General features: G+C 43.7%; 1 protein-coding gene across 1 annotated transcript in view; it reads left to right on the top strand.

Moving 5' to 3' along the window:
- Positions 1 to 25,116, top strand: part of ZC3H3 (zinc finger CCCH-type containing 3) — a 1,788,705-nt gene that overhangs the window by 611,360 nt on the left and 1,152,229 nt on the right. Inside the window, exon 4 of the mRNA XM_085604688.1 lies at positions 19,751 to 19,913. Within this exon, the coding sequence (XP_085460814.1) occupies positions 19,751 to 19,913 (163 nt within the window). The remainder of the gene's footprint in view (positions 1 to 19,750; positions 19,914 to 25,116) is intronic.

Raw genomic sequence — 25,116 nt, 5'->3', positions numbered from 1 at the left:
CTTTATCTGAATAAAACAAGACCTAAATTACAAAAATCCTACATACACAAGCAAAGATAGCACTTTAAAAAAGTTCAAAGTTGTTCAGTTGATAGAAAACGATGAATGTGTCACTTTTTAGTGCAGACTACCTGGGATGCGTTAAAATCAAAAAACGAAAACAGGCGCAGGGGAGATGAGGTGCAGAAAACAAAATGATGCATTGATTCCTTAGTCTCAGGGAAGATCATACTTTGATTCCTTACTGCCAGAGGAGGTGATGCACCGATTCCTTGCTGTGCTTCAGTGAAGGTGATGCATTGATTCCTTGCTGTCAGGTGAGGTGATAAGTCTATTCCCTTCTGGGAGGGGAGGTGATGCGTCGAATTTCAGGCAAGTGGCTTTGGTTCCTTACTGCTGGGCAATGTCGATGAAGACTTGGTGCACAGGTACGATGCGTGGAAAATCCAGTTGCGCTGGGTCAATGTGGCTGCTGCAAAACAAGTTCTGCGTTAATTTCCCAGCCGCAATGCAGGTGATGCGTCAAAACTTTAGCCACACAGCAGGGCCTGTGTCGAAGTCAGAGCGGGGCGCTGAAGGTCGGTGCATGGATTTTCTTCTCTTCTTGCAGCAGAAGCCATCTTCAAGGGCCCAGAACTGGAATTGGCATCACTTGGCAGGTTAGAACTCCCAGGAGAGGAGTTCAGGGGCTGCAGATGAAGTGTTTGATGGCCCTGGGACTTCTTAACAGGAGGCAAGCACACACAAGCCCATTGCAAATCTTGGCAAGCAAGATGATGAAAACAGAGTGCAGTCCTTTCACCCTCTGAGACAGAAGCAGCGAGCAGTAGGCCAGCACACCACAGCAGCAAGCAGAGTGGCAGTTCCCCTCCCACAGCTTCTCCAGCTCTTCTTGGCAGAATCTCCTGTTATTCCAGAACTGTTCTGAAGTTATGCTGTCACAGCTCCAGTACTAATACTAGTTTCTGCCTTAGAAGTAGGCAAACTTCAAAGGAAAATCTTGTTAGTGCACAAGGCCCTGCCTTTCCCTGACCTGGCTCCAAACACACTACAGGGAGGTGGAGACAGCTTTGTGTGAGGACAGGCACAGCCCTATTCAGGTGTCAGTGACAACAACTCCCACCACTCTAGCTCAGGAAGACGCAACAGCCTGTAGGATATGCAGGGTACACCTCAGCTCCCTTTGTGTGAATGTCTAGAGTGAATGCACAAACACCCCAACTGTCAGTCTAAACCAGACGTGGATTCCACAAGCAGGTAGAGGCTCAGAATGGTATAGCAAGAAAATTGCCCACTTTCTTAAAGTTGCATTTTACGACACACAATTTAAAAACCAACTTCACTAAAAGATGTATTTTTAAATTCTGAGTTCAGGGAGCCCAAACTCCAAATCTCTATCCCTTCTCAATTGAAAGGTACACTTGCAAGAGGTTGCAAGGCATATCCAATGATAACCGATGGGAGAGATAGTCCTTGCAATAGGACATGTAAAACACACCGGTACATGTCCTACCTTCTAAATACATTGTACCCTGTCCATGGGGCTACTTTGGGCCTACCGTAGGGGTGTCTTACATGTAGTAAAAGGGAAGGTCCGGGCCTGGTGAGTGGGTGCGCTTGCCAGGTCGAAATGGCAGTTTTAAAACTGCACCCACAGACACTGCAGTGGCAGGTCTGAAACATGTTTGCAGGGCTACTCATGTGGGTTGCACAATCAGTGCTGCAGGCCCACTAGCCGCATTTGATGTACAGGCCGGGGCACACCTAGTGCACTTTACTAGGGACTTACTAGTAAATCAAATATACTAATCATGGATACACCAATCACAAATACCATTTAAACAGGGAACACTTGCACTTTAGCACTGGTGAGCAGTGGTAAAGTGCCCAAAGTCCTAAAGCCAACAAACACAGGTCAGAAAAAATAGAAGGAAGAAGGTATATGGTTTTGGGGATAAACCTGCAAAAAGGGCTCGGCCCAACAGGAACCAAAATTGTTTTAAAAAAAAAAAAAAAAAGGAAAAATAGTACTTAAGGACAAATTGTTCGTTCATGAAAATGATAAGTTTTTGTTTGGGAAGTTGAGTTTATTTGTATCCAAACAGAACATCTGTATTTAATTTCTGAATTTGTACATTGTAATACTGTCTAGATAAAATTTTGCACACAGTCTTTGAATTTCAGAACAATATTTAACCCTGTTATTTGATTGATAGTTCATATGGGGTGCGCAAGTCTTTTTGCCAATATTGCCAATATTGGTTCTGTAGGACACATACTTCATGACCTATATTTTTTTGTTAGGCATTTAATAATTTATTTTGATGAAGCAATTTACGCTCTTATCACTTTTGCAGTCCAGGGTCAGAGTATGCGAGATTGGTGTAACTAAATTGCTTTCTGATGATGTAAGGACTGTAAATTGAGCAGGGATTGTGAGCAACACTGGTTGTGAGAAATGTATGATCTTTGATTTTTCCATCCTCCTTCCACTAAGTGGGTGCCCAGCCAAGAAGTTATGACTGAGAATCCTCATGAACAAATGACTGACAATATACTTGGAAGGGCCAGGGCAGCAAAATCTAAGGATGTAGAAATTAAAGTGAAAAACATGCAATACATATATATGTGTGTGTGTGTGTGTGTGTGTGTGTGTATATGTATATAATATATATATATATATATTACCTACTGATGGTAGGTAGTTCTAGTTAGGATGTAGTTACCACAGGAAGAGTGTTTTTTGATTTGGCAAAAACTTTGGCATCGTTTGACAAATCTTTGCAAAATCATCAAAAGTAGTTTGATGCTCATTTCAGCTGCTGTCATGAAAGTTTCGGGGTGATCCATCAAGCGGGGTGCGAGAAAAGGGGGCTGTCCCAAAATGTGTTTTGCCCATGTTTATTTCCATAGGAAATTTTAAACAGGGCTACAGCCCGAACTGCTGAACGAGATTACCCCAAATCTGGCAGAAAGGTAGCCGTTGGCCCAGGAAGCGACCTTCTTGTTAAATGGTGTAAATAAGTTCAATAGGTTTGGAGTTATGTAAAGAAATTTCCAGTTGTATATAGAGGAATTAAAATCTTTTCTTATTTTGGTAACTTTTCTTTTTAACTTTTTGTGATCTTCTGCTGCTCCGTTTCAATGAATTAACTCTGAGTTTCACAATCCCTTTCTTACTTCCTTCCATCTCGTCTCCTGCTTCTCCCCTTCTTCCCTCCTTCTTCCATGTCTCTCTCTTATTTCTCTCTTCCTCCTTTTTCCTCTCGCTTCTTCTGTCCACTTTTTTCTCCTTCCTCTCTAAGTTATCTGTTTTCTTTCCTCTTCTCTGTTCTTCTCTCTCATCCATTTCTTCCGTCTTTCTCTCGCTTTCTCATTACTGTGCTCCCCTGTGTACTCTTATTGTAGAGAGGCCCATTTATTTCTGTGCTACGTACTGAGTACAGTGTTATAGTTGAAGATGGTTTTTTGTCTTCTTTATGCCTAGATCTTGGCCCCATCTGCCTCCCACCCAGCAGTTTAAAAAGCTGCACAGTCACCCTTTTCTATCCACCATGCCATTGCTTTTATTGCAGTATCTTGCAGAGAAATGACAGTGGGTCCTTAAAATTAGTTACAAAGCAGAAGGATCCGTCTCAGCATGTAATGTCAGCTTAAATTATCTGTAGTTATTGCTCTTTATGTCATAAAAGCCAAGCAATTAAATCCAGTGCTTAAAGCAGAGAAAAACAATTGCTTGCTGTCAGGGAGTGAGAAATAAGTTAAGTCAAGCACCCAGAGACTTCGATTTCATGAAAGATTCAGGACAATGGGTTCTAGACGATAAGTAAAAGTGGTAGTCAATGAATACTTCAGAAAATGATTACAGCAATAGCAGTAGCTCCAGGCACCCGATGGGCTGCCTCTCTCCAGCCGGCAGAGTTTATGTGGTAGTTGAGGGCCACAATAATGGTTAGTTTGTAACCGAATCTAGTCAATGGGTGTATTGGAGTGTTGCAAGATGTCATCCAGGGACATGATCAACATCCCTGTGGGAGTGGCATTTGGACACAGACTTCCCTTTAAACTGAACTATCAGAAGGGGGGTACATTTGTATTTGGTTTATTACCAAGGCTGGGTCTGAACTCTGGTGTCGAAGTGAGCTAAAGAACGATGATGGATTCAACCCAGATCTGTGACTGAGGAAGAGCGTCTGAAAAATGTCAGCGCTCCCTCCATCATCTCCATGTGTTTGCTTTGTTTGCCTTTAGTTGGCAGGGTATGCCCAGACGTGGGTCCCTTGCTCACTTTGCCACTGGATTCAAGCTAGCCTGGCTGATGAGGAGTGATGCCCCGGAACCAGTCCCAGGATGCTTGTTTCCGGTCCAGGAAAGACCTGGCTTGGCAGTTCAGGCTGGACTGGTCCCTTGAGGAACAGTTTCAAGACTGATTTGCATATGACTGGGTCTGAACTAGGGTGGCAAAGTGAGCTAAAGAGTGATGCCGCTGGATTTAACCCAGATCCAATTGTGACTGGGGGTGAGTGTCTGAAATGTTTCAGTGCTCCGTCCATCATCTCCTTTTGTTTGCTTGGTTTCTTACCAATATCATGGATAACTGGGTGATGTTCATTCTAGGCAAGAATAAAATAAGGCGTGTTGGCTCATAGTGGAAGCTACCTTCTAGTTGTGCAGTGAGGTATAAGCCCACCTGGGCTTTCATTTTGACTGAAGCCTTAGTATGTTATGAAAGTGTCTAAAGCACCACAAGTCACCCTCATCGGCTTTATGTTCTTACATGTTTGGCTGTAGGTTGCAGGATAGGCACAATCGGAGTTCTCTTGGAATCAGCACATTTGTTTTATCCACCGACCTACAGCCATTGATCCATGCATCTACGTCCATGTTTTTGGAACCCGGAGGTGGCTGTATACAGAGCTTGGACTTGAGAACAGGCTACATCTACTGCTGAATGGAGTTGATCACATATTGGCACTTGTTGCACACTTCAAGCATTGATCTTTGTATCTGGGTAGAGATGTTCACACGTGGCTCCATTTGCCTGTTGCTCTAATTGGTCCATTCCTTGAGTATTTCACCAATATCCCAGAGGATACTTGACTTTCTACCACAGGACACTGAGATGTCTGAAGAGCAGACTTTTAACCTGCTGCTGGGTCTCAGAAAAGCCCCAAAGATTCAGTGCTCCTGTTTTGTGGTGTTCTTGGGAGTTCAACGTCACTGCCTTCTCTGTCTACTAATCTATGATGATGCATTACACAGACTTTGCCCTGAACAATTGGCATGTTTTCTAGATAGAAACATAGTGCGCCCTTTACTATAGCCATCCTTTTTACTATTCTCAGTTCTGTTTCTGTGTGTGTCTGTGTGTCTGAACATAGTTCATTGCAAACTGTGATTGAAACGCTCGCGGTAGTGAGATTCAGAAAAAAGTCAATTTACAGCCTTTACTAAATGGGGCCTCAAAAGGAAACAAGCATTTACAATGCAATAGGTTTCGCTTTTGTGAGAGTTACAGCTATTGGCGATGTAAATGGCAATGTCTTTTACCTATTTGTTTTGGTTTGGAGTGGAGTGGGTGTATGTGGGTTGGATTGGAATTGTGTTGGTGGAATTGAGTGGTGTGCAGTGTATTTGTGTAGTGGAATTATGTGGCATGGTGAATAGATGTGGTGAGAGCTGCACAGAATAGATAGAAAGGAAGAGAGAGGGATAGGTGGTTTGAGCAGAAAAGTGGTGCAGAAAGAGTGTTTGAGAAAAAGAAAGAAGTGGAGAGCAGGCCACAGACGCATAAAGAGGGAGCACCTGTGTACGCAGAACACACACCCCAAGAAGAGTAGTTGAGCGTGGGTTTGAGGGACGGAAACCTTGAAAAAAGGCACCGGAAGATATCGTGCTCAAGACCTGAAGTCAACCACATGACAGAGGCAGGAGGAGTGCATGAGAGAACGAGAGAGGGGGTGAGAGAGGGGTGAGAGAGAGGCTGAGAGGGAGGCTGAGAGGGAGAGGCACCAAGAGGTGGGGGGGGAGTTGAAAGGTGGACCAGTGCACTGCACAAGGAGGTACTGGAAGGCACCATGTGTGAGGAGGCAGTATAGAGAGAATGTGAGGGAGGAATGCAAGGGGGCAGTGGGATTGCAAGATAAGAGGGGGTAGTGGCAGCATGAGGAGGAGATGAGAGGGGCAGTGGTTGTGTGTGAGAGAGATAACCGTGTTGGTGGAAGTGCGAGGTAGAGATTTGTTGTATTGGAATTGTTTGTTGTGGAATTGTGTAGTGTGGTGTCGTGGGGAGTTGCGTAGTGGAAATATGTGGCATGGTGTGCTGTGGAATTATGTGGATAGTAATTAAATGGTTTTAGGTGTACTGGAATTATGTAGAGTGAGATTGTGTGTTATGGAGTTTATTGTGTAAAATGACGTGTGTTTTGGAGTGGCATGTTGTGGAGTTGAATTATGTGGTGAGCTGTTAAATTTTGTGGCACGATGTGGAAATATGTGGTGTGGATTGGGGGATATGTAGTGTGTTGTGGAATTGTGTTGTGTATTCGAAATATGTTGTTTGGTGTGGTATGTATTGGAAATGTGTAGAGTTGAAGTGTGTGGCTTGGAACTGTGTGGCGTTGAGTGAAATTATGCTTATTGGAATTATGTGTCATGGTGTGGAGAGCATTTATGTGGATTGCTGGTATGTGGGATAAAGTACATTTATGTGGGGTGTATTTATGTTGTATTAAGTAGAGTGTTATTATGTGGAGTGTAATTATGCAGCGCTGAGTGGCATTGTGTGGAGTGTAATTATGTTGTGTGATGAAGAATTGTGTGGCATTAAATAGTGTGGTGTTGTGTGGGATTATGTGGCATGGTGTGGAGTAGCATTATATTGTCTGGAATTATGTGGCATGCTACAAAGTTGAATTTATTGTGTGCAATGGCCATAGGTCTCACTTTTGCGAGAGTTAGAGCTATTGGCGCTGTAAATGACAATGTGCTTTACCCATGTGTTATGGAGCGGAGTGCATGAATGTGGAGTGGAATTATGTGAGTTGGATTGAAATTGCTAATTGTGGAATTGTGTGACACGTAAATGTGTGGTGTAGTGCAGATGTGTTTACTGGAATTATGTGCCATGGTGTGCAGTGGAACTATGTGGATAGTAATTATGTGGTTTTTAGTGTACTAGAATTATTTGTAGTGGGATTGTGCATTGGAAAGACTGGAAGGGCTGGGGCAGTATTAGTGAAATGGCAAACCCTGCTTTGATGTGCAACTCACTGCCACTGTACAAGGTGAAAACTATGGTGCCTGTTAGTTAAAGTAAAAAAATCTCTGTTACCGCGTTGGGTACACTGGAAGGGCTGGGGCCGTGTCAGTGGCACAGGAAGTCCTGCTTAAAGTGCAGCTCACTGCCACTGTAAAATACGAAAAATAAGGTGGCTTTTAAAACTAGATATGCTATACATTTGTGTCTCCACACAGACCGAACATATGGAGGGCTGCAAATTCTGTAATCAGTCGTTGCACATAATATATCTCTTAATGGAAATACTATATCTCTTAACCCAGCTGTTTGCTGCATTCATGAACCACAAACTCTTCCCAAGGTCAAGTGACACAAATGACGTGCATTGCTGAAGGACTTTCATGTGCTAACTCTTTGAAGCTTCCTTTGCGCCTGACTAGATGTGTGTGCGTGCTATCTCCAAGCCACAAAATATGAATTTAATACATTCATATCATTAGCAAGTCGTGTTTCGGACCAAGTTTCTGAAAGCACAGCTATGTGTCCTCAAGGCCTCCCTGGTTGACACAGGCACTCTTACATGCTTTCATCCTTAATCAAAGACTCAAAATTGCATTTATTCCATTTATTTATGCCCTGCTTTTAGGAACACATCCATTTCGTTTGTGTGCACAAATACAATATTATTGTATGCGAGCACGATTTCACATTCAGAATTAAAGTGAATAGAACAGCACTTGGCAAAGCAGTTTGAAACGAAAATGTTTCTCTTTAACATATGGCCACTTAGGGCGATCGACGGTGTTTAGGGCCCATTGGTGGTGGAGACCTTATAGCGCCGATAAGATCTCTGCAGACCAAGGAGCCGCCAGGCTGCTTTGTTTCCGGATTGTCACTTTCATGTGCACAACACATGCTGTGGGCTTTCATCCTAGGTGTCACTTCCTTTTACAACCAGGGGCACGTGTAAGGGGCGTGTCTCTCCGTTCTTATCTATGTTTTTAATTTGCAAGCCTTACTTCCAAATTAAGGGACACAACTTGAAAAAAAAAACAGGAAGGAAATTAAACCAGGGATTGAAAAGCTGAACAATTACCACACACTGGGCCTTGCAGTGTTATGATTCAGGAATGCATGCTTGCGTGATACACCAAATTGTAAGTGTATCGATTACAGTGCAGAGCTTAAAACATTTTACAGGGACACCCAGCTGCCCCCGAGCCCTGCAAAAAGGCCCGTCTGAGGTAAATCAGAAGAAAAGAGTTAAACTCCTGTGTGCGGGGCATCCTAAGACCGGCGGACAGAAGACAACAGTGGTATTTGTACACATCAGCGCCTTTCACGAAACACCAGTATGAAAGGATGCTATCAAACCTGACTCAGAATCGGAGTGTTTTATTAATAAATTCATTGTTAAGTAGGTTTGCACAGCGCTGGACTACATTCACTCTGCACGCGACTTTCATACCCCCATCACAGAAGTATGTATTGTTATGTTTGGCATGTGCTTGCGCCTACCAATATTATAAACAAGCGGCAATAGGGGAGGGGGTCAAGCTGCAAAGCGGGAGGGAATTGGGAGATAGAGGACGGAACAGGCAACCTCAGAACACAGCGCCGTGCCTACAAAAACAAGACAAATTGGTCCGGACGCGAGCGAGCGCCCGCCGCGCGAAAGTGAAAGCAAGCACGCGCGCTTGGCGGGGCGCCAGTGGGCTGAAGCGCTTCCCCAAACGGATTGCATGGCGGCACGATGCACGTGATTGTGCGCGTGCTCGCCATGCAATCCACTTTTGGGAGCACTTTGAAATGCCCCTTACTAGAGTCTCGCATAGCGATTGCGTAAACGCAATAGCTAGGCGAGACCTAAAAACAATGACTAGGTAGTAAAGGCTAAATAAGAGTAGAGGTGCATTACTACTGCTTGCAGTACAAGCGGTCTGATTACCTGCAGGAAAAATATAAGCAATACATGGAAAAAATGAAATGAAAGTAGCTACGCTGGGGCATATAGCATTACTAAGGTTTTCAATCAATAAAGACCAATAACAAGCATTGACAATGCCAATAGATCTGGCTTCTAAAAGGGGTCTCCACCCAGTAGCTTGTGAGCTACTGTAGCTTTCCAGCTACCTCTGAGTAGCTCACCTGAGTGCAGCCCAGCTCATTAAATTAGAAAGCTTTTGCTTGGTTGAATTAATATACATATTAAAAAAATGAGATTATACATAACTACTAATAGTAGTAGCTCTCAATGTTTTCATAAGTAGCTCTCAGTACAGAAAAGGTTGGAGACCCCTGTATGAAAGGGCCTCTTAAGTCATTGATAGGTTTAGGCATTCAATTAGTCATAATACATTCACGCTATCACTCATTATAATCATGCATCCATTCATCCAGCCACTGACTCGGTCTTGCATTCACCTACGTACACACCCACAATACAACACAAGCATAAACTAACCAATATATGCATGGCAGGAATATGCCTGTAATAACAAATACAATTAACAGTGCAACTGTTGGTCGTCTTCAGAGCTTTAAGTGAGCCTGGTCCTTCTGGTCCTCAGACTCAGTAGTAATTAAAACCAGACATTGAAACTGGATCCTCTCGGGCCCTATATTCATGTTATGTTTTCAACTTTACTGGCAAAAACACTGATCGCTATCTAAACAATGAATGTAAAAAACGTTAAGATAATCCAGTAAGCGATTTAGTGCCTGTTTATTTCACGTTTAACACTCTTAGGGAGTCCAAGGTTCAGTAAGCTACTTCTAGGATGTGTCTCGCTATTGTTTTCATGTCGCATCTTGCTATCGTATAGTGCATACTTTGAACTTAGTTGCGAACTCTCGAGTTGAGGTTGAAGGCAGTGCGAATTTCTCACGTGGGTCAAAAAGGTTTTCAGAATACATGGTCATCCAATCCCTGGCCTCTCTGCAGAGCACACAGAGAAATTGTCATGTATTCCCGTTCCAATTGTGATTTTGTGCAAATGTGTGTGAAGGAGGGACAAAGTTGTCAAAATATTGACAAGGCGAAAATAAAGTAAAATGTACAGTTTACAGGTGAGTACGTTGTGTGTTTAGGGGTGGTGGAGTGAAATGGAAGCGCATTCGAGAGAAGGAAAAACGGGCGCTCATTGTTATTACTCATTTATCTTAAACAGCTAAAATTCATTGACAAAGTCGATAATCCTAGCTGGTGTTAGCTGTATGTCAGCTGTTGTGTTATGTGTCTGGATGCAATAATCGAAAGTTCAGAGAAGAACCAAAATATCAATCGGGTGGCACACAATGCAAATCACAGAAATGTAGTTTACATGTTTATGCCACACACTTAGTTACTTAGGCAATTCCCCTATTAGAGCCCCTCCCACCCACTTTTTTTCCATCCCACTTAAAGTCCTTGCCATCTGACAATGATATTGTACATAGGGTATTGTGCCAGCATGGCTGTCACATTTAGAACCAACATGTTGGCCATCTGGGAATGGTAAACCAATGATACATTCCTTGATGGTCGCCGGGGTCAGAGGCACTAGTCACATGAGGTGTGGCGCTCTGTAGTTGACATGAGTGACGTGCATGCGGATGTTGGCACTGTACATTATATAGTGATGAGGTGCTCCCAAAAATTAAACTGCGCAATGAAAGTGAGATAAGTGAGTTTCAACTGCGCAAGTGCTATACAAAAAACATATGTACAAAACATATGGCTGATGTGGATACACTGGTTGTTAAATAACACTCTGAATCTGAGTATCGTGTTCCAAATCAAGTTAAAAACAGTCCACTAGTATCTTGTTGACGTTTCGACTCCACTAAATTACTTATAAAGGGGTCATCATCAGGATGGAGGGAGATAATTGGAAGCACCTAAATGTTGTATTAATCACCATCTGAGTATATATATGTGTGTGTAGACACCATTTATGGGGTTGCTAATACACTGGATCCAGCAAGAACTCATCAATTTGCATAAAAAAACAGGACCACTGTCAGGTGATCGGTGTCCCAAAAATGACTTGCAGTCACCATCAGTGTTTGGTGTTTGGAGTGCCGTATAAAGAAGTCTCCATCTCTGGCTGCGAGTGAGATATATTACCATATATTGTAGGAAATGAAAAGAAAAATTTCACTTTATTTGTTTTTAAAACTCATTGAATAAAATTGATCTGTTTTTTTGTGCAAACCAATCGTTTGGATGGTTGTATATGGTTGCCAGGGAATTTGGGGCTCACACTTCCCCTTTAGGGACCATTGTGTTTCTTTATTTACAGAGATCGTAGTCACCAGACAATAGGGAGAGCATTCCTAAAATCTGAAATGACACTTTTAATTACTGCCTCTTGATGGTTTTTTATAGCAGCACCATAACTTCGGCTCCCTACAGATATGCTATTGCAGTCCGAGTCAGAGCTTTTTAATCCAGGGTTTGAAGGATCTGTAGAGAAATATGAGAAAATCAAAAATTGAAGAGTGAAGTGCTTCAATTAATCTCCGCCAACGATGAATACTCTGGGTCACATTCCAGGCCATTCACTGTGTATTTATTGTATCATTGGCCATTGCAGAAAGGGAACAATGTTATTCAAATCAGCCTTGATTCTGTTCCGATAGGAAGAATCCAGATTGAACTGCTAGGAACGTGGGAACACAATCTCTAGAGAGGTCTTGCATTGGCCAGAACTGTCATTTGCTTGAAATCTTAATAAGCTCTAATAACTGTTTGTGATGTCTAAGCTCAATACATTTTTATTCATCCATCCTGCTTTAGAGCAATGTTATTATTTATTTAACAGAAAGATTCATTACAATGTTGTTTAATAGGCCATTTATTGTATGGTGTGTTTCTTGCTACACACTTGAAGTGGTGGCTAAAATGGTCTTGGGGATGGGTTTTTGATCTTTCTTTCTTTGTTCGTTTATACTCTAAATAACTAGTGGACCTCAGTTACGAGTGGTGAATAATTACATAGTTATTTATCACTTTCAGTGCTTGAATTGGAAAAATAAAAGTGCAGGTACTCTGTGCCACAGTACCTGCTTGTTTCTGAGAAGTGCCGGTACTCTCCAATTAAACGTATTACGTCACTCTTGAAAAGTGCCAGTACTCTCCCTCTCAAAATAAATAAATAATTGCTGGTACTCAATACCGGCCCATTTAAAGCACTGATCACACTGGATATATACTGATACACTGGGGATCATTATTTTTTGGATGTGATACAGCATGACAATGCGAGCTAGTTTTGCCCTTAAAATGGGGCATAACATGCTTATTTTGGTGCTTACCGCAATTTTGCCTAGTAAATTTCTGCAGAGTTGACTTGAAATTTATCAGCAAAAAATCCAACTGATAGATTGTATCACACAATTATATTTCTGACACTTTTGAAAACAGTGGATTGCACATGAGTCTCAATTTTACGAAGTGCTTGTAATCAAGTCCTTAAAGTTTTGCACTATTCCATCCTTTACTAGGCATTTCTACGGGCCTTATTATGAGTTTGGTGGTGCAGGAGCCGGACTGCCCCGCTCCCGCACCCCCAGACCCATGTTTGAACCGCCTGCCATATCAGGAGTTTTCTCCTGTCTGGCGGGTTGTTTTATGGCGTTGCCACGGTGGTGCCTGTTGGTTGGGCACCGCAATGGGAATGACAAAATCAGTCCATGCCATGCAGGTACTGTGGTGCATGCACACAGGGGGGCACAAAGGTAACCCCTTGTATGCATCTCATGGTGCAGAGGCACAAGGGGGCCGTTTCCTTACTGCCACACTTTTCATGGCGGTCGCACCACCATAAAAATTGTGGTGATGAGGAAACTCATAATATGCTTGCCAAGGTTATTGCCGCCTCAAGACATCCGAGCGCCCGCCAGATCCCTGGTGAGATGGTCGCGGTGGTCCCAGGATGGCCCTACCGCCCTGGTCGTAACAGGGCGGTCGGAAGACCGCCACGCCCCCGCGAGTCTGCCGGTCTGTGGACTGCTAGGCCCTAAGTATTTTAGGAAATGTATGCTTTGAATTGCATGCAATATTAAACATTGAAGAAAGGCTAGTAATTAGAAGTGCAGTGATAAAAGACGAAGAGTTTCTTTGAACTCGAAGTGAGACAAAAAGATGTATTTTCATTTTTAGACATTTAGACAAATAAGATGTTGTTTACTTCTAATATCTCAGCATCTATGATTTCATAGCGGGATGATTGTTTGTTGAAATTCTTAAGTTCTGCCTTAGATAAATTTGTGCTCAAAGGTATACTCAGGTTGTAATTTGAGGTAGAGTTGTGGTTGAATTCCAACCTGTACGTGATGCAAGACAAGGCGACAAACATATCTCTTCACAAGAAGTAATTTTAGAGCATCTGCATTGGTATTTGAATTAGACTAATGCAGCTGGAAAATGACATTGGTACCAGGTAACCAAGAAGCATATGAAACACACACACACAAAATTATTGGGGCAGGACCATGCAGTTATGGAGTTAGGCGGCATTTGTTCAGTAGGGCACAGATGGCATAACCTCCTCGTCTGGTGCAGGTTTAAAAGTATGTCCCTGCAGATGGAGAGATACTCAGGGGCCATCAGAAATCCCAGCATCTCGGGAGCAGAGGCCCTTTCTGTGTCTCTCACAAGCCTCTGCCATCAGGGGGTGTTCAGTTCATCTGAAGCACGGTAAATACCTCTGGTGCTTATTACTCCTATTTTCAGTGATTGTAAGTGTGTCAGAAATTGTGAACCTTCTGATTGATAGATAATTTCCAAAGTTTTATTGTCGAAGTAATGATAAACACAGGCTATTAAAGCCTACAAATGAAGGCACTTTCAGTATAAAATCTTTAACTCCACCCTGTTATCCAACATTTTGAAACTACCCATGATACCATATTGGAAATGCAAAGACGCAATGCCCATTGCATGTATCAGTGTTTGTTGGATTGATGTTACAAATGACTGTCTTGTCCATTTGGGCTACTAAACACACCTGCAGCCCAGGCCACCAAACCATGATGTTATGAATCCACCACAGTTAACCAGTCAGACTTACAGCAGTGGCGCTCAACCTCTTCTATTTCATTTTGGGCGTACTAGTTGAAATTGTGGTCGTTTTGTAAAACAGAAATTCCTTTCTCTTCTGTCTAAAGCCTTTTAAACCCAACCTGCAGTCTAATGAAAAACAAACAAAATAAACTAGCAGCTAACTACAGGCAAAATAACCATGTTTTCAGTCTATTCTTACATTTGAGCAAGGTTAGCTCAGAACGAATGACTAACCGAATGCTATTCCAGAGCATGTATGCCTGTAGGTCTGATGTCTCTGCCACTAATCTTTTAGCTTTTCCTTTTTGGAATGAATATGAGGGCGGGGATTTGAAGTAATAGGGTATAGGAGGGAGAATAATTTACAAGTTTTCATTCAGAAATGAAGGCCTAAGAATATTGTAAATGTTGTTTGCTGTGTATGGTAACTTAAATTGGACTTGTATTTACACTGGCAACCAATAAATGTATTAAGGTACATGGAAACACTCAAATTCCGTAGATTAAAGATAAGCCTTATGGTGACATTCTAGATTGCCTGTAGTTTACCAATGCTGCTCTCTCTTGAGGAGCGAAGTTACAAAAATCTAGTCTTGATGAGACAAATGCCTTGGCCACCATAATCCTCTGAGGAAGAGAGAGAAAACTAAATATTTGGTTAAAAAACAGAAGTTAACAGTATTTTTTCACGAGGTAATAAGGACTTTGAAATCTAAATTAGAGTCCATTAAGATGCACAGATTCCTGACCACCTGGAGAGGACAGCTGCATTGGGAGGATTGCCTTATCAAGGCCTCTCAAATTAACGCTTGATGATATCGGTAGGGTCCATGATTTAGATGAATTCAATTTTGACCATTCCTGCCCGTCCATTCCTTGATTGCTATTCATTAGGGTTGACTACCTCCTGAGTTTAATCTGCATACATGTAGGGGGTCACCTGGAAGCCCTGAGTGGACTGCAAGAGGCCATAGGTATAGATTAAAGAGAATCGGTGAGGAAGAGATTCCCTGCAGTACACCTCAATATAATTCTTCTAGCTATTAGGTAAATGGCCCCAGTTGTGTAATTGTTCGTTATCATACAGTAATGATAAAAGCCATGAGGAGGTAAGTCCACTCACACCAGCCTCGCCCTGTCGTTGTATCACTACAAGGTGATCAATGGTGTTAAAGACAGCTGATTGATGTAATAAAACAAGAACCTCTGATTCATCTGTGTCCAGCATCATCTTTCAATCGTCTGCCAGCGAGGTTACCATCAGCTCACGCCCAAGGTGTAGTTGGAATTGAGCCTTGGCATCATCCAGAAAGATGTTAGATTTTACATAAAATTAGATCACACAGTCATTTATCTTGGTCCAGTCGAAGGAAACGGATACAAGAATCACAAGGTTAGGTCAAAACTAGCAAGTAGCTTAAAAATTGATTAGCTGACAAAATGGTTGCATTGAAGAGACGCAAGTGATAGCATAAAAGATTGGGGCTGCAAGCTTATGTGAATCCTAAATGATGTCCCTGCATAGAGTGGGCGAGCCAATGAAAGCGTGAGCCTGATTCGAGCCAGATGCCTGGCTCTCACTTCGCTCAAGGTCATTTTGGAACCTCTAGCCAAGCCTTTGTCTTTATCTTTACTCCTTAGCATCTTTATTTTTAGTTTAATATATAATTGTTTTTAACCTCGCCTGAGATCAACAATTAAAATGAGATACCGTTGCATCTAGTTTCTAACTTACCTAACCCTTCCTTATACTTAACATTAAAACATCTTTAAAAAAAAACGTTAAAAATGTATCCAAGTTAAAAAAACATATTTTTGCTGAAGAAACATTATAAAACTTCTAAATTGATCTGTATCTACTAAGTTATATTTTAAATATAGTGAGTTTAAAAAACGTTTCAGTGGCTCTACCAATGCCGGCTTTATAGAAATTACGTGTATCAAATCTTGGTTTCATTTCCAACATAAACGACACAGGTTGGAGTCATGCTTTTGGCCTGCACATCTACCTATATAAGCCTTCAAGGGGAGCATACCAATTCCTAACTGTAATATCCATCATCGTACTTTATGTTCTAAAAGTAATGACTGGTCAATTTGGGGCTGTATCAGGGAAGACGTTATAGGTTTTTAAGCCCACCCAATGCTTGCCATCTAGAGTGTAATTTAATTTCAGGACTGCATTTTTCAAGAAAAGTCTTATTTGCCCTGTTGACCATCCTTGCAGATACTCTAGCTAACACTCAAATTTTGATAGCGTCAGTTGAAGATTTATTGTAAATGTAGAATGCTTTTTCGGCACTACAAATGTTTGTCTTTTGAATGTCTCTTAGAGAACCGCTAGCAGTGTGCATTATACTATATATCCCAAAAATTATTTTTTCTAAAGACTGGGCTGATGTATTGCCCATGTTCAACTCCAGCCTAAAGGCCTGGACCGCAACATCTGAGCCATGCCTGCAAATTTTATTAATAATCTTACCCTCATAGCTATTCATAAAAAACTTGTATTAATGGGAGTGTATTAAACTGTATAATATAAGACAGAAGGAATTTTGTTTTTTTTTAAATACTCCATAAATGCTTAAAATGTCTCTTCCCCCTGGTATTATAAAACTTGTTAAAGGAACCGGTTTTGACCTGTGCTTTATTCTCTAATTGTGTGAAGTGATGCCTATTTGCAAGGTCTTACGAAAATATTCTATGAAAGTAGGTTTACTGCTTAACCTGCTCCAGTTGCACAGCCCCTAAGTACCATCCAAAAGGTTTACAGCGTTTCCTACCCTTAAATACAACAACTTTAGTTTTGGATACAATAATTGTTAGAAAATTCTCTTTAGTATATAAATAAGGTCATAATATCAAGATTGCCCTGTAGCTCAATGTTGGTTTGGTCAAAGATGATCATCAGATCATCAGCGTACATCAATATGTGGCGTTGATGAGAAGAACGTTTAGGTGGGAATGTTTGTGCCTGTGAAAAGAGGGCAGATTGATGGTGAAGGAACAGAGAAGACAATAGTGGCACCAATATGCATCCCTGTTTCAATCCATTTCTTGTTTTTATTTTTGATGTTAAACCTTTACTCCCACCTAACAATATTCTACACCAGGGAGATGTATACAGTGCGAGTATTAATCGTAACAGGTTGGATGGAATACCTTATTTTGCAAGTTTACTCCACAAACTAGGCTTATCCACCTGCTAAAAAAGGAGTTGAAAAATCTATAAAAACAGTATAAAGGATATGAGATTTTAAAGTTACATATTTATCAATTACAGTTTGCAATATGGTGATGTTGTCCCTAACTGAATGTTTTTAGGATAAAACCAGATTGTTCTCTTGGTGTAAATCAGTTCCCAAAAGCCTAGTCTTGTAGGTTGTCCAGAATACTTCTTATGAATATTCTACCTGTTGCATTAAGTGAGGCAGCCAGCTTATAGTTCCCCGAATCTGCGCGCAGACCCTTCTAGTATATAGGTACTGCAATACTTCCCACCCAAGACTTCGCAATTATGTAACAATGTACAAAGAGTGGCAACAAAAACTTGCCCCATTCATCCTGATCACATTTTAAGAGCAATACTGGCACCTGGTCCGGGCAGCCGAATATCCTGTGCTTTCTGCCATTCGCCTTCTTACGTTGACCACTGTTTACTGGAAGGTGTTCTTGTTTAAACTTAACTTAAGATGTAATGGGTGGGTTTACTTCACATAGTGTACTGATGTAACTACTCAATGAATTAAAGAAAAAGCATTAACGTTTGATGTAACACAGGACAGAAAAAGAGATACCCATTTAGGGGCTGAATTGCATAACCAACAAACCGGGGCTCAATCCCAGCTTCTCTATTTGACCAAATTGTGTGACGCTACATAGTTGACGTCTTTTACTGTCCCTCTTTTTCTTTTACCATCACATTTGAGAGCACCTTAAAATACATCAGTTCAGGATGTGTGCTGTAGAAACATGTATCTTTATACAGTGGTCGAAGTGGGCGGGATCAGAAGGGCATGTCATGCCTATACTTTTTTAATATATGAGAAACTGTTTCCCTACTTTTTGTGAAAAGACAACCGTCCAGGGACGGAAAATTCCAACAGTTTAAATGCTTCCGCTGAAATGTAAGGCAGGGAGTCATCTTTGCTGTGAAACGGAAGGCAGGCAGACCGCTAAACAATAAACCAGCCTTCTTGCCAGGGTGACTGCTTGCCTGAAAGAAATGCAAATGTATGCCACTGGTTAATCTTCAAATGTGAAGGGTGCTTGGGAGCCAGTAGTGGCTGGAATTGATGGAATCATTTGAAGCTTTCTGGGTGGTAGTGCAAGAGAGTTACTAGCTGAGTGGTGAAGTGCTTGCTTTTAATGGACAGCTATTAAAAAAAAACATTACCTACAGTCTGGGTATTACTAAAATCTATATTTTGGAAGTACCATTTCATCTTAAACCTTTTTGCGCATTTTGTACAGTCTATTTTACACTGTGTAATGCTAGTGTAAAATAATGACTTGCATACTTACTGTGCTTTCTGTCACAGGCTGTGACCACATAGCACTAAACATACAGAAGTCACTATTCTCCACTGCACCAACCAGCATTTAACTCTGCGGCTCTCTGGTTTCACCCAGACCTCTGCAGTGTGTTAACTAATAGAGGTTTCCTGATGTACTATAGTGCATTTGCCACTGATTAAACTTTTACATTTATTTCTCATTTAATCTGTGTGCTATTTTGTATATAGTCACATGTAGGTGTAAGATCCCCAAAAAATTGCTGAATTAATTTCTTCTAACATCTTTAATCCCGCCCCCGTGCTCACGGACCCCGCCCCTATAGTATGCAGTATCACAGTTCCCAATTTTTTTTTTAATGCACTTCGACCAATGCATTCATATGTTTTAATAGATTGTAATGTTGCTTCAGCTAGCGTCCCAGGCCACATATAGGGTACACTTGAGAACTGACTGGCCTCTTGGTTGGGGAGGTGGAGGGACACAAATGTTTCTAAGTTTATGTTTAGAAATGATCACTTCTAATAAATGCCGCTCAGTGTAGTGATATAATCTAATGCTCTAAAATGGAGCGCTTTTGTGTGTTAAGGAAGCACACTTTGAATTTTAAAGAGGCTGGGTCATATTTTTACATGACGTTTACTATCAGTTATAAATGCCCATTTTTTTCACTGACTTGGCTCTCGTGAGAGCTCTTAGATTTAAGCCAGACCCCTGGCTCGGCTCTGGCTTGGATATCCCTGCTAATTCGTTGGCTCGCCCGGATCTATCCCTGCTCACTTTGGTACCGAGACTCTCAATGCGTGTGGCCGTCAGGATTGTACAGTTTTCTGCTGTAGGAGAATGGCGCACAAAGTGCCCTGTGGGGATGTACCCTGTTATGCATGTTATGTCAGATGTGCAAATACAAGTGCGTCAATGTTCATGCCTGTCATTTGAATTTCTAGGCTGCAGCCCTCAGGCCTTCCGAAGTCCCCCCAGCACCAGAGTGATAAAAACCCGCTACAAGATCGTGAAGCGGAGCTCCGCGGCCCTCCCCTCCGGCTCCGCGGCGCCGGCCTCTCTCAGCCCCACCCTCCTGTGGAAGGCGCGGAAGCTCGCGGCAGCAAGGTAGGTGTGTGGATGGCCACTGTGGGACCAGCTTTGTGTTAAATGTGCCTGAAAGAATCCCAGATAAGCACAGATCGGCTCGCGGCTTGCTCAGCTCTGGAACTAATCTGCCGTGCAAATTGCTTTCTTTTTTGGTTAATTATTTCGCAGTTCCTCCACTCGTTCGGTCCTGCTCATTTCTACCCAGTGGTCACGTGTTTGCATTCCGGTGCTAGTCTTGTCTCCTTTCCACCAAGGTGTTTGTAAAATGTTGTTTCTATTATGAAGCAATACCAATATTAGGTCTTGTGTTTTTGTATTTAAAGTGCAGTAAATTCTGATTCCATCCGCTGCCGTGCATCATGCGAGGCACAGGCTTTCACCGAGATATTTCTTTCTTGTGGCATCCCTCCTGATAATAACAATAATCGAACGCTGTAGCTGTGCACGAACGGCACATTTATTCTACACGGTATGGAATCTGGCAGTCATAAAGGAAATAAGCTGCTATCTAGACAGAATGGGCAAGATTCTTGAGGTTTCAAAAGGAGCTCCTAACTGGGATCCAGCTCGCATCGAATGCAAGAGTGCTTCATTTGTAGGAAACCGAAGAGCTGGGGTCCATAGTCTGCATCTGCCCGGCCCCTCCAGCACAAACCGACTCCACAACATCACAGGACTAGCTTACTTTATGAGTACAAAGTGCCCATGTGACTCAAAGCATAACATCGAATGAAAATCATGCACAATAGTTTTCAAGGAATATTTAAATCGTTTGCAACGTCTTTGACTTACAATTACAAAATGTCTATTCAAACGAGCCTTGTCCTCAACTCATCAGAGTCACGCAAGGGCGGGGCCATTCCTGTACTAGTTACCATTGCTGCTTGCGTGTTGAAGTTACATGTCTAGCGAGTCTATCTTTCATTGTACCAGGACCACACAGGTGAAACCAGCTGCATCTACGAGGAGTCTCTGACCTCTGCCCAACCAGACACCTGCTGAGATCCCGCTTCTCCCAACCAACAAGTTATAGCATAACATAGGATCAGAGCTACAGCCCCATGTCCTACACTGCCGTCAGAACTGTTAGCCTTCACCCCCACCTGGTATCAATGTCCTTGCACAATCAGAATTGCTGTATGCCAACCTCAGTGCTGTTCTAAAGGTGATCTTGCAACGGTCAGCTCTTAATGTTTACTGTGGTCCTCTATACTGCAATAGGGTCGGCCGTGTCAGAAGGGTTCTTCGGCCTCACCTCCCAAACAAACAGATAGGCTGCAAAGGCCCAAATAGTGTTGATGAGCAAGTCAGTCCCGAATTCAAAATGGTGAGCCCCATTCTGGTGAAACATCTGTTTGCCCCTGAAAGTTTGTGAGAGATGTGTCTTAAGTGACCCTTTCCTACACATAACTTGGCCATCTTAGAACTTAGGCGTCTAACTGAAACGGGGGTGGTGGGGCAGGGGGAGGTATAAAAAAAATAAACATACCTTCTTCCTCTTCGCCGCCACACTTTTCTCCTCCATTCTCTTCTCTGCTGCACTGGAAGCACCCAGGCTCCCAGACTTCCTCAGCCAATCACAACGCTGCATGAACAGCGTTGTGATTGGTCTGAGTGGCCTGTTTGGCCGCTCAGGCATTACCTGGGAGGCTGGGCGTGTTCTCAACTGGGCTGTGCTACACAGCCCAGTGGATAACATGCTAAGTGCACATGACTGTTTGGCCGGAGGGCCAGACAAGCCAACATGCGCACTTAGGGAGGGAGTGCAAATCACTCCTGCTCCATCTGATGCGGGGAGCCCAGCCCCGCCCCGCCTGACCTAGCTGGAGTTGCAAAGAAAAATAAAATGATAATAACTTCTTGTTATTATCATTTTATTTGTATTTGCCACCGCTCAACGAGCAGTGGGGTGACGCTCCTCCTCCTTAGCGGAGGAGATGCCACTGCATTCTGGAACTAATCTATTTGCCCAGACCCACCTTGAAATCATGTGTGCCCCAGCTATGTAAGCTTCAGTGTTCGACCTGGCATCTTTTGGCATGTTTCCCCTGTCTTTTTGCTTTCTGATCTCCCGGTTTTGACTCTGTTTTGCTGGTTTAGTGTCTCTGCGCACTTTCTCACTGCTGTTCAGTGTTAAAGTGCAAGTGCTCCTATTGTAAATTCGAATATGGATTGGTATTTCCATGATTGTCATATTTGATTCACTTGTAAGTCCCTAGTAAAGTGCACTGGGGGTGCCAGGGCTTGTAAATCAAATGTTACTAGTGGGCCTGCAGCACTGATTGTGCCACCCACAGAAGTAGCCCTGTAAAAGTATCTCAGACCTGCCACTGCAGCTTCTGTATGCAGGTTTTACTACTGTGTCAACTTGGCAAGTGTACCCACTTGCCAAGCCACTTGCAAAGCCCTAACCTTCCCTTTTAGTACATCTGAGTCACCCCTAAGGTAGGCCCAAGGTACCCCTATAGGCAGGGTGCAGTGTATGTGAAAGGTAGGATATGTCCTGGTGTGTTTGACATGTCCTGATAGTGAATTACTGTGTAATAAGTTTTTCACTGTTGAAAGGCTATCTGTCCCATAGGATAGAATGGGGAATGCTCTGTAACATTTTATAAGTATATCTTCCGATTGTGACAAGATAGAAAAATGGAGTATAGTATTTCTGAACTCAGAATGTAGAAATGCATCTTTTAGTAAATTATTTTTATATTCTGTGTTTGAAAATACCACTTTTAGAAAGTATGTATTTTCTTGCTTAGCTCTCCTGTGTGCTTCTGAAGGGGTTGTGGATTGACTGTCTGGCTTTGGAGTGACAGGGGCTGGAGATGTGCATTCTCCTCAGACAGCCACTGAGGGGTGGGCGCTGAGGTATGTCCTGCCTTTCCTGGATGAGTCAGGGTTAAGCTGAATATACCTGAGCTGCATTTAGAGTAGTGGGAGGAGAGTTATTTGCACCTGAATGTGTCTGGTCTGCCTTGGACAATGCTGTCTCCACCTCCTAATAGGAAGCTGAGCCAGAGAGGACCTAACTGGTTTGGACTAAGCACAGGCACTCTATGCCCAAGAGAACAAAGAGAAATGCAGTATAAATATTGGGGCCCAGACCCCAGAACTTTAGAACACTGCTTGTATCAAGGAATCTGCCGAGAAGACCTCCTGGCCCAGAGTCCTTGCTCTCTGCCCCTGCAGCTCTGCTGTCGTGCTGCTGCCACCTAGTCCGCGCCGGTAGGTGTTCGAGCCTGGTGCCGGTATTATTTTCTGTCAGTGTGTATTATTTGTGACTTATTCTGTTCCTTGTGATTTTGTGCCTGTGCCCTTCATTGGTATCATTTCCTGTGATTGTCTGTAATCCCTTTGACATTGTCCATTACATGTGACTTACTTTGTTCCTCGTGTTTTTTGTGCATGTGCCTTTGCTCTGGTCCTCCGTGCCTGTTTCTACCGCCCTTTTCCCACCGCTGCTGCCCCTGCGGCCCCTCCCCCCTGTAATTCCCGCTCACAGCTCCGCTCCCTTTCCCCCTCCCCGATTTAATGGCGGCTGTCTGCGCCCGTCCGCGACCCGACTGCGACCAGTGCCAGGAACCCTGGATGTGCAACCTCCCACCGCTACAACTCCGCTGCCCTCCTCGCACTCAACCCCGGAAGAAACAACAACAGCCAACGGTCGATACCGAACACCACCCATGGCCAGTTCTCCTGCCGTTACTGCCGCCAAACCTTCACCTCTGACCACACCCCAACGTCCACTGCCCCCGCACCGAACGCCAACACCTCCGAAGCCCTGAGGTGCATTCTCCTCAACGTGCGCTCCCTGCACAGACATGCCGTAGAGATCTGGGACCTCCTCGACACCCTCTCACCAGACATTGCCTTCTTCACAGAAACCTGGAGCGACGCTTCCTCCGCCCCCGTCATTGCCACCGCCATCTCTGATGGATACAAGATCCAGAGAAAGGACTGCCCCAACCACCCAGGAGGAGGACTCGCCATCGTACACAAGAGCTCCCTCAGACTCTCCACCTCCACCACGAATGACTCCTTCTCCACCACCGAACACCTTCACTTCCAGATCCAGACCAGCCATAAAACCACACTCCGCAGCACCCTCGCCTACAGACCCGCTGGACCCTGCGCTTCGTTCCCCACTACCGTCGCCAACCTCACCTCACTCCACGTCATCGCCTCCATGGACTACATACTCGTCGGAGACCTCAACTTCCGCCTCGACAACCCCAGCGACCTCAACTCCACCACTCTCCTGGACAATCTCACCAACATCAGACTGAAACAGCTCGTCACCACGTCTACCCACAAGGCAGGACACACCCTCGACCCCATCTTTGCAGGAGGCAACAACATCCACTTCAGCCACACCACGCAACCCCTATGGACAGACCAACACTGCGTACACTTACACGTCGACAAACCCACGCCGCCCAAACCTGCACTGCGCCCTCCACAAAGGAACTGGAGCAAAGTCACTGAGGAGCAGCTCACTCCACCCTCAACCGCGACTCCCCCACCACCTCGACCGACGCCAACCTCGCAGCCAAAGAACTCCACAGATGGATCTCCAACTGCATAGACAAGCTCGAAACCCTATGTAACCTCGACAGACAACGCCCCAAGAAGGCCATCTGGTTCACGGCCGACCTCCAAGAATCCAGACGCACCTGCAGATGTCTCGAGAAGAACTGGAGAAACAGCAAAACGTCAGAAGATTGCACCACCTACAAGAACGCCATGAGGGAATACCACCAACGCATCAGGTCAACCAAAAGGACCTTCATCCAAAACAATATCCTGGCCAACTCCAGCAACTCCAAGCAAATCTTCAGCGTCGCCAAATACAGCAACTCCAAGCAAATCTTCTGTGTCATCCAGGAATTCACCAAGCCCCCCCAGCGAAACCATCTCCCCTTCCCAGGACCTCTGCAACAAGCTCTGATCCTACTTCCATCTGAAAATCAAGGGCCTCTCTGACAATTTCAACGACCAGACACCCGACTCCAAAGCCACCTCCTTCTCCAGCAACGCCAGCCATCCCACCATCTCCCAGTGGGCCCCAGTCACCACCGAAGACACCACTTTGACCATGAAAGGCATCCACTCAGGAGCCCTCACAGACCCGGTCCCTCCGCACATCTTCTACAGAGCCGCCATCGCTGCCGAACTACGATACACCATCAACGCCACCTTCAAGACCGGCACCTTTCCCAAC

This window comes from Triturus cristatus, chromosome 5_1 (assembly GCF_964204655.1).
Source record: "Triturus cristatus chromosome 5_1, aTriCri1.1, whole genome shotgun sequence".
In the NCBI taxonomy this organism is placed as follows: Eukaryota; Metazoa; Chordata; class Amphibia; order Caudata; family Salamandridae; genus Triturus; species Triturus cristatus.
Note: the sequence above shows the minus strand (reverse complement) of the source record. Positions and strands in the feature narration are given on the sequence as shown.